General features: G+C 34.5%; 1 protein-coding gene across 1 annotated transcript; it reads right to left on the bottom strand.

The window, feature by feature from the left end:
• Positions 1-2,809: 2,809 nt before the first annotated feature.
• Positions 2,810-4,593, bottom strand: LOC127845633 (protein phosphatase 1 regulatory subunit 12B-like). The gene is made up of 2 exons (XM_052376650.1): positions 4,500-4,593; positions 2,810-3,739 (listed from the first exon to the last, which is right to left on the bottom strand). Exons 1-2 carry the CDS (start codon positions 4,511-4,513, stop codon positions 3,097-3,099), a joined length of 657 nt encoding a protein of 218 aa, XP_052232610.1. The 5' UTR covers positions 4,514-4,593; the 3' UTR covers positions 2,810-3,096.
• Positions 4,594-11,550: the final 6,957 nt, after the last annotated feature.

Genomic DNA, 11,550 nt, shown 5'->3' with positions numbered 1-11,550 from the left:
TTACAAATTTTGAATTCTAATAAGCTGTAAGCACTAACTTCTGTGATTCAATTTATTTCTCTTTTAATTTACACGTTCCTTTTAGGGTATTTTGGGGGCCTATGAAAAATTAATATCTATTTGTTGTAAGCCACTTTCATTCATTCATAATTGTTCATCATGATATTTGATAAGGCCCTGTTTTACAGTTAAGGGGGCCCTTATCAAATATCATTGATAAAAATCAATTTCTACGAAAATACGGAAAATATAAGATCATAAAGCACCAACCTTAATGATTGCCAGTATTTAATATCAGTAATTATATTCATTTTCATAAAATTTAGAAAAGAATACACAACCGCCACCAGCAACATCAATATTTCAGTCCAATACACGTCTTGCACTTTTCAATGACATTTAGCATCAGCAAGCCATGAGATATATTTACACCACCACCACCAGCATGAGCAAGCCATGAGATATATATATATATGACACCAGCATCAACAAACCATGACATATATATGACACCACCACCACCAGCATGAGCAAGCCATGAGAGAGATATATATATATATATATATGACACCAGCATGAGCAAGCCATGAGATATATATGACCAAACCAGCATGAGCAAGCCATGAGATATATATGACACCACCAGCATGAGCAAGCCATGAGATATATATGACCAAACCAGCATCAGCAAGCCATGAGATATATATGACACCACCACCACCAGCATCATTATTTACGTAAATTAGTTTACCAGTTACCACTTTATTATTACACTCCGTACATTTACAATTGCTGTATGAGGTACAATAAATCAAAATTTAATACAGATAAAAGATACAGGACAGACTGCGGGTATACACAATTATTATGATGTGTGTGAACATTTATAATATACACAAACATCAGCAGTAAACAAGCATGTGAACATATCAGATTCAGGATGTATTTAGTGCGATAATTCTGCAAACAAAATATCAACAAAACATAGGCAATAACTTGTTGTGTGCCGAATGGCTAATGCATTCTCTTAAAAACTTCATTTAAAAACTTGCCTTGACGTTTATTGAGGAGTCTAAACTTGCGCAATTTCTGTTTCTTATATATTTTGGAGGTATAAAAAAAATCATGATTCGTTACATACAGTACATTTAAAGAGGTAATGATATTCGTCAACAACTTCGCGAGCGTTACATAAAGTGCAGTCTATTACAACGTTCTATATTTGACCATCTAAGTTTTTTAATTGGAAGTTGGTTGTTACACATTCTAAAATCAACAATGGTTTGTAAAAGGCGTGCAAGTAGGACATCAAGGTAATACTCGTATTTATGTTCGGTGTTGTATATGCTATAGTTTAGACATTTGTTTGATTCAAAGGTACTGCTATGCCAATTTTGCAAAGATAAGATGATTTCAGTCAGTCAGTCAGTCAGTCAGTCAGTCGGTCTGTCGGTCGGTCGGTCGGTCGGTCGGTCGGTCGGTCGGTCGGTCGGTCGGTTGGTCGGTTGGTTGGTTGGTTGGTTGGTTGGTTGGTTGGTTGGTTGGTTGGTTGGTTGGTTGGTTGGTTGGTTGGTCTTTTTGTTCTCAAGGGCAATAACTATCAGCTGTTCCTCATAACCACCACCACCACCATTATTCTTTCAGTCATTGAGTAATGCAAAGTATAAGCCGCCGCCACCACTATCATCATCATTTCTTATCATCATGGGCTTATTCTTGTCACTGTCTTTATTATCAGCAAGCCGCTACAAATATAAGACACACCACCCACCGTTATCATTATTTTAGTCAGTTGGTCTTAAAAATTCTCACAGACATTAAGTTTCAGCTGGTCATTCTAAATAAAAGACAACTCAAAACCAATATAATTATTTCAGTAAATTAGTTGGTCATTACAAATCTCACGGTCAATTAGTCTCAGCTACCCATGAAAAATGGAAACTACAATCACCAGAATGATTATGTCAGTCGATAAGCAGGTCTTACACTTTTCACATCTAATAATTGTTGCATGGCCATGGACAATATATGACAATACCACACTTGTTGTTTAATTCTAATAGCTGGCGAAATCGTGGTTATCAATATCCAAGATAAATATTAACTTTTTCCAACAATAGCATATTTTTTCGGTTTCACAACGGGAGAAGCAATTGTAAAGGCATAACTCTGTGGAACTAAGATTCTGTTTCTTGAAGTGCTGAAGTTTGTTGAAGATTTTTTTCAATTGAATCAAAATAAATTTTAGAAAATCATGATTTTCATTATTTGAAACGCTCACTTTATTATCTGTATACAAAGATCTGAGTTAAGTGAACTTGTGGTGACACTTCAGTATAAACAGGGACCTATACAATAGGTCCCTGGTATAAAGAGATTTTTACAAATATGGGTCAGTTTTAAGCACACGCATCGAAACAATATATGTGCGAGTTAATTCGCATTTCTTGACGCTTTTAACAACCAAATCTAACGTACAACTTAATTACAATGTATGTTCATCTGGTAAATTCTAAAGTAGATTTTATATGTATCAGTTTAAACTGTACATCATATCATAAGTCACATGTTTGTAATAAAATTGAGCTTCTAAGGATAGGTCAATTACTTGCCATAAATGAACATTGTAAAAGGGACTTGACGTTAAATAAATATTGTGGTATTGTGTCGCAATAAAAGATGATCAATACCAAAGACCACATTGTTTGAGGAAAGGCCTATAACAGTGTATGCAATAACATAAACCTATACACCATTTTCCGATCAGAACACGCAACCCGGTGATCACGCGACAGATTTAGGATAGAACCTTCGTCTGCTTCCTTTATTCAGCCAAAATAAAAAATCATACATAATCATAGAAAATCCAAATGACCAGTGCATAAAACATTTTAATATAACATAACGTCATAACACATCCAGGAGATCACGCAACCCATCTAGGATAGAACCTTTTTTAAACCTATTTATTCAATCTCGATTGCATAACAAGCCTAAGCTTATATGAAACGCTCTCGAGTCCATTTCTTTGGTGTCTATGGGGGAGATCTAAAGAACGCTCCCACAGTGGGGATCGAACCCGTGACCTCCCGATCGCTAGAACATATTCATATCCATTACGCCACGGCTGGATAGATTGCTAAGAATCTTCGCCATCATACACTTCCATGCCCGCCACTCTGAGATGGACGTATGACGAATGGCCGCTCTCACTATAGGTTTATCGCTATAAATGTTATCACTCACAATCCAAGCCTTTATCGATTTCGGCAAATCCAGTGCATGGAGCTTTTTTACATTTTTTGGTCGTAAAGCCTTTCTGATGACGGTTCTGCAGCTCTCCTTGAGTGACACAGGATGGTCCATTCGACGAAGAATCGTCTCCCAAAGAACAAGGTCATCGGCTTTCAGATTCTTGCAAGGGATATGCCTAAACCATGGCGCGGCGCTCACGTTAAACCCCTCAGATAATAGATAACAGACAACGTCATGTCTGTTCTTCATGCAAGCAATGTACATAGGGGAAGTAAACTCGGAAAAGTCAACCCTGCAACCAGCTTCCACAAGGAACTTCGCGAGATTAGTGTTTTGTTCGAGAATTGCAATACTTAACGGCGATTCCCCCTCCTTGTTCACAGCATTAATATCGACACCAGCACGTACAAGTCGGTTCACAGTATAAAGGGGGGTAGACGCACGAGCGCAGAGATGAAGAATAGTGTCGTGCTTCTTGTTTTTGCTGCAAATAAAACAAATACATTTTCTACTTCAATCGCAGATGAATTTATCTAATCTACCAATGTGAACGGATAATATCATATTTTCATTTCTCATTAACGTTTCCTTTGTTCGCATATAATGGCAAGTTGTATTGTTGTTGGTATTGTTTTTGTTTGTAATGGTATTGTTTTTGTTTTTAAACCTGATTTTCTTTTTAAAAAGTTAAAAATATAAGTATATAGAATCGATATTTTTCTGTAAATTGATAAAACTCGGTACTTAAATATGCGTTTATCAATTCCTTTCCAAACATAAATTATCTACATATCGTGCATCAGATGCTTGTTACTATCCGCCAATCACACCCACATGAAAACTTTATATCTGCAGGGCGCAGGGTCAACGGGGTTTACACACGGGCTGGACAGAATGACAACACACCGTTAAGAAATTTATTTTTGCTAATATCTTAAGTTAGTGAATTACGTTTGCAAAAATCTTAAGTGCATAAAAGACAGGTCTTTTTCTTGATGATATCTTAAGATTAAAGAATTAATAATGTAATCGTTGCCAAAATTTCACGTTGCGTGCAGCATAAGCGTGTACATGAATGCCTGTTAACATCGCATTTCGAACAAGAACACAGGCTTATTAAATAAAGTAAATCTGATGTTTTTCACATTGCCATAAGCCGCATAAAACCTGTCTTTTATGTACTAGTTGAAATTATTAAGAAATAAAAATGTTTTAAAAAGATATTTGAAAAAAGCACCACTAACCGGGGTGATAACATCCATTAACATCTATATGTGAACCCCATAAAGTCACGTGATCCTGCACCCTGATATCAGTCGTCACGTGACTGCTTATATGCAATAACTTAAAACTAGTGTGCATAGACAACTTACTGATGAATGTTAGCACCCCTCTGAATGAGAAATTCCGCCAAGGTAGGGTCCCCGCTTGTCACCGATTTTTCAAGCAGGGTTGTTCCGGATATAAAGTTAGGCCTATGGATATCGCTGCCGAACTTTATTAGAAGGTCAACGGTGTTAAAGTGACTACCCCAGAATGCTTTGTGAAGTGGAGTGTCACCGTCGCGATTCACCTATAAATTAACCAAGTTTGTGTTTAAAAGTTTTTTTAATTATCGCCGTATTTCGATAGAATAATATTTCAGAGAATTTGTACGATGAAATGCGAAATAATGTGCCAAACCAGAAACATGATGGGAACATTAAAAGGAAATGACCATTATTCTTGGTCAGGTATTGTGGCAGTAAACCTTTATCATACTTCATTTTTATGCAATCGATCACTCAATTTCTACTTACGGCATTCTTCTTTGCTCCAGACTTAACCAAGAGCTCAACAACGTACATGTTTCCATGGTGACACGCTATATGGAGGGCAGTGTTTCCCCTAAAGTCAACTAGATCCAGATTCACATTTAAGGCCACGAGACGTTTGCAAACTGTGAACAGGCCTGAAATAAACAGCAAAACGATGATGCTTGTTTGTTTTTAAATATTCAATATAATGGAGTGATGGCTATTAATAACAAAAATCCATTTTCAATTACTTTGCCTTCAAAGAAAAGGCGGTTTAAACTATCATTCAGATATGAATAAAATATATTAATTGTTAAGATAGATATTTGATTCTGGATGAAAAACTGACTTTACCCATCTCGGATGCCACCATTAAAGCCGTATACATGTTGTATTTTCTAAAACGCGTCGACGCATAGTTAAAGTCGTAATTTGGAGTCTGCAGTAGAGTGTAGGCTTTTTCGACGTCCCTGTTCCACAAATCAAAGCCTAGTTTCTGCCAATGCGTCTCGTGGCAGACGCGTCTCTTAAAAACAAAATTTAATCGTACAATCATTAAGGCTACATTGTTACAGATTGTCCGAAGAAACAGGCACCCAAATGTCGTTTTCCATCCCAAGAAGCACTCTTCAAATTCAGGCAACCAAGTATTGTTTACAGTTTTATGAAGTGCGAATAGTATCGACAATACGACTTCTTGGGGCAAAGCCCGTCCACATTTTTATAGACAAGGAGTTTTTGGTATAGATATTCCTTATTTGTTTATGTCGTTTGTGCCTAATTTGATTCCTTTAGCTCATTACGCATCATGTATAATTATTTTAATGATATTTTCAATATATAAAATATATAGATTGGTTGATTTCTGCGTAACCTGAAAATCATAGTAAAAGATTGACCAAATATTTGAATACCATTTAGATATATAAGCTTGTTTGTGAAATTAACTCCTGACCTCGGTGCGAGGGGCGGGTGCTCTGATTGAGACGTTAAAGTCATTCTTCCTATGAACACCTTGTAAAAGCAAAGTTACTTTTTGTGAGAACAGAACAGAACAGAACAGACAGTTTATTAAGACTTATACATAAGTACATCGTCTTTAATGCATATAATTATAAATAAAGTAATGTCACGTATCCTTATACTATAGTAGGTAACCAAATCAATATAATGATGTATATATGTTAGTAAGTAAAATGACATTTCAGAACTAAATTCAATGAAATGACATTTCTAAACAAAATAAGAACCGAGATAAACAACGATTTTGACAAGGAGAAACATAATAATGTTAAAGGCAGTAAGGACAATGTATTACAAATACTATCAGTGACTGCAAAGTGATACATACACTTCTTTGAAGAAAGTCAAACTATAATTCAGTGGTATTATTTAAAATAGCATTTCGTACAGATAATGCTTCCTTAACATATTTACACACGTTAAATATTTCAAATTTACAAGTTGATGTTAATAAACTTTGGAACTTAACAACCGATGGATTCACGAAATAAAAACGTTTAATGAATTTTTGCCGTAGAAAACGGTAACATGAACAAACACAAATAAAATGGAATTCATCCTCTATATCCCGTTGATTACAACAAAGGCAATAACGTTCTTCACGGGGGATATTGTTGCGTGAGTATCTTCCTGTCTGAATTCTCAATGGATGGGCGGAAGCCCTTAATTTCACAAAGTATAAACGTAGACTCTTGGGTAATAAATCTAAATAGTTTTCATATTCAAGAGTAGTTTTAAACATTCTATACATATCTAGAGTAGAAACTCTATTCATATCACCAAACCATTCTTGCTTAAAGGTATCAATAATTCTGCATTTAAATTCACAAACAAAAGCATGACTATTAGTTATATTTGCTGCTTCAAAAAAAAATCCGTAATCTTTTAACAATTGTTTAACATTTGCAACCCAATTGTTGCATCCCTTATTACAATCATTTAATGCTTGAATATACACAGTTTGTATTATAATATTTTTACTGTTAATAATTTTTAACCAATACTTAACAATGCGTACGTATCTATTTACATATAATGGATATCTGCCTAGCTCACCATAAACTGTAGCGTTACATGTGCTTATTTTCACATTTAACAATCTCTTGCAAAATTTTAAACGAATGCGTTCGATCTCTTTTGATTTATTGAAACCCCATATTTCAGAGGCATAACAACAAATAGATCCAACAAAAGAATCAAACAACTGGCAAAATAATTTCGGTTTAAGATCATACTGCTTACATTTATAGAGTAAAATATTCATAGCCTTAAGGGCTTTTCCAACCAAATGTTCTTGATTCAAAGTGAAACTACCAGTGTAATTTAAAACAGTGCCGAGATAATTAAAATTATCTACGATTTCTATATCTTGGCCATTATATGTCCATTTTTCATCATTTCGAATTTTACCCCTTTTACGAAAAACCATTATTTTTGTTTTTGAAGTATTCACATTAAGCCCCCATGTATTACAATAGACATATAGGTTATCTAAGTGGTTCTGTACTTCTTCTGGTGATTTACCTAGAATAGCTATGTCATCCGCAAATAATAATAAAATTAAGGTTATGTCGTCTATATTTAGGCCAGACAATGTGCTATCTTGCAAAAATAGTTCCAAATCTTCTACAAACAGTGAAAAAAAGAATCGGGGACATTACCTCCCCTTGTCTTAGACCGACAGCATAACTAAAGTATTCAGAATATGATGTACACGACTTGACACAAGATTTAACATTTTCATACATATTCTTAATTATTCTCAAAAGTTTACCTTGACAAGTTGTACACCAGATTTATACATTTTTAACCATAATGCATTGCGATATATACTATCAAAACATTTGAGCACATCAACATAAATAACATACAAACGTTTGTTTTCATTTAAATAATGCTGCACAACAGACAACAAGATATAAATAGCATCAACAGTTGAACATCCTTTTCTGAATCCAAATTGGGCATCAGAAATTTTAGCATTGTCTTCACAAAACGATTCGATACGTTTGTTTAAAATGGTTGTAAACAACTGTGAGGCTACTAATTTATCTGTGAATAAATAATAGTTACAAAGTCACTGCGCGCGATAGAGCATCTCCATTAATACCTTAAAACGTTTTTGAAATATACTGCTTAAATGTTTTTTTTATTGTGTTTAATACACATACATATCATGAACACGTTCGCACAGAATCACATGTATACTTATAAAGGAATAAAGTCACTTACATGAGCGCCATTGTTCGTCCCAGCCATGGCTGAATCTCAATATGAAGCGTAAAACTAACTTAAGTTTACAGTATATTTATATAAAAGTTAATGCGAGTTGACGCACAAAAAAAATATTGGTATCATTTAAGCGCGTGAAGTGACGGATGGCTTCTGTTGGCTTCATTGCGAGACGCTAAAACGTAATTAACATGTCAATTTTTAGGGACAATAGATTAAAATCGGTGTATTAACACCCTTGCAAACTGACAGATGAAATCACACTACCCTCCCCAGATAATTTCCTGTATCACAATTATCATCACTTTTACTGAATAGAGCTGATTATATGGTATATTGACACATTCTATTATAACCGACCTAGTATACCTAGTACTTAATCTGTCATTCGAAAATTACACATATTTAAATCATTACAACGCAACAATTAAAAATAACACAAACTCAATCCCGCGTATCAACACACAGAATATTTTATGAAGAAAAAAAACACACAGTTTAGAAATAGGACGAGGTTGATACCACAATATTGCTCGGGATAGCAGAAATGTAAATTTTGCAATCTTAAAGTCGTAGAAAGTGAAAAACATTTCTCATTCATAAATCATTTACTGTTAAATCATGCGGATTGTCATTATTTTTTACGTGTTTATTGATAGATCTTTGATGTGCTTACTATCATAAGATTTAATTTAAGGTGTGAGAATTTCTGATATTTGACAAAACAGAACAGTTTATTTCGACGTATGCATATACAGCGCATCGAAATTAACACATATATAATTCAATGCAATAAAAGCATGTGTTTATAGTATGTACAAATCATATATCATTTTAACGAATGAAAAATGTATAACAACAAGAAATGTACATACATTCGTTAGTGTCTTATAGATGAAGTAAATGCTAATTACATAGTGACCATATGTCACAAGTAGAAAGACATAATTCTCCTAGACTACATATAAAGAATATTTTCTCGTATTTTAAATCATTTAAAATGGCTAGTTTTATTAACAATGATTTATGACAGCTGTTAAGTAGTTCAATAAACTTGAACATATGTGCACTTGGAAATTAATGTCTACACAACATCAGCATAATAGGGGCATTTTTAGAATAAGTGATATTCAGCCTCATTTATGTCTGCGATTAATACCATTTAATACCCATTTGAGAGGATTTCTGACAATTTTCGTGTGTCTTCCCATTTCTATAGATAATTTGTTGAGACGACAAACGTAACTTAGCTGTTACCGGTATGTCCCTATGCTTCGTATTATCAACATAATGTTGATTATAAAGATACGACGATCTTTCAAATACGGGTTTTAGTTCATTATATATGATGTGATGTGACACTGACATTCCAATTAGTTATATACTGGTCTTGTGATCTGTGTTTGAGTAACGAGATAAAGTAATCGGTGATCAAATATTCAGGGAAAAGCCATAAATCGGTAAACCGGTTCGAGTAAAGTGCTCTTTCGATGACCATTAGTTTTCGTTACTTCTTCGTATACAAACTGTACTGTTTTTCATTATTTGTTGTTCACGATATTAATTGTCGAAATAAACTATCTGTTATAACGGTGTACATACATTATGGGTTTGTTTACCCGCGAGACTTCGGTAAGAAACCATTGCCCGAGCACACTGCTTAACATAAAACTCTACGTTTAAGAAGCCGAAAACGGCTATAATATGGTCAGCCCGATTTTACTGGGCTGCACCATTTATAATACAACAATACATTGCAGTGTTGATGCAGTGCTTCAATAAAAATATATTGGTTTAAAAATATATATACTTTACTTATTCAAAAAGCGTTAAAAACGCAGTACTCAATAAATTTAATAAGCAATGTCTTGCCTAAAGCTGTTAGAAAGCGGTGTTTTCATTGGTTGACAGTATTTAAAAGCATGGCTCTGATTATCTCTGTCGCGTCCGCGCAAACGCAAGTAGGTCAATCCGTTTTGGGATGAAAATTTCACACAAAGAACGACCTTGACTCAAAGAACGACCTTGACTTGGCGTCTGCTCTTGCACGGACGTGACAGAGATAACCAATCATAATGTTTGCGTCTGCTCTTTTGCACTTTTAAAATGTAAACAAAGCAGAGTTTCATTAGGAAATGTAAGAAACAAGAAGGAATAATTACATCCATTAATACTACTATGTTGATTTTGATTTATTGTTATTATTATTAATATTACTATTATGATATTGCTGTTTTATGCTTTAAAATTAAAGAGAAAGAGAGAGAATAGCCCAATTTTAATAAGTAAGGCTGGTGAAAACACATACTGTTACTAGACCCATTGTTCAGATATACTGCAATGGGGTTGTTGGAGTCTTTTAAACTTTGTGATCTGTGATTTGATTGTTGAATTTAACATAATTATTCTTTAATTTTATGTTTCTTTGAAAGAAAAGGATTACACGGATGTGTAATATTTATGAAATAGGACAACTGGTCGCAAATCACAGGCGGTCGCTCGGACAGGTTGGACTGTAATTATTAATAACGGTGTTTCGGAAGAGGCGGATTATAAAATTTATTTTTAATGTCAAGCCTAACCGGTAAATACTGTGTTGACTCTTTTATTGGTCCATTTCAAACTATACCTCGGAAGTTTAGGGCATACTTAATCTAAGGAACTAAAAATAACCCATTTGATATTGTAAACGCTTGTTAAAGGTTGCACTTAAAACATGCATGTGTCTATGGTGAGCTGGGTAGACATCCCACGTGCGTACATAGATTTGTCCTAGTCATTAAATATTGGTTTAAGATAAGATCTAAAAATATCATTATTAACACAATACATGTATATGACATTGCCCTTTCATAGTATCATTAAACCGAATCCCGAATCGTATATTTCCAAAGGCACCTACTTTCGATAAAGACCTATATCATCGTATGCAATCACTTAAACAACATTGTTATGTAACCTCAAATGATACCAACAATAGCTTTACAGGTCGTCCCTGCGTCTGCACGACGTCATTGAGTACCGACCTACCCCTGTCATCTTCCAGGGAAAAATATTTTAATTTGACCCAAATAAGGTCAAATTTACCCCGGCTGTCCGGGTATTCGCAAAAGAAGATTTTTTTTATCAAAATAAAGCAGTGCACGATGGCCAATGAGAACTTAATGTGCCCTGGAACTTGTGATGGTGATCTGAGGTGGGTTATGTTGAGTATATTGTATGTTGGTGATGTGTATATGCCTGG

Source organism: Dreissena polymorpha, chromosome 9 (assembly GCF_020536995.1).
Source record: "Dreissena polymorpha isolate Duluth1 chromosome 9, UMN_Dpol_1.0, whole genome shotgun sequence".
NCBI classification, from domain to species: Eukaryota; Metazoa; Mollusca; class Bivalvia; order Myida; family Dreissenidae; genus Dreissena; species Dreissena polymorpha.
This window is presented reverse-complemented; position numbering and strand designations above follow the sequence as displayed.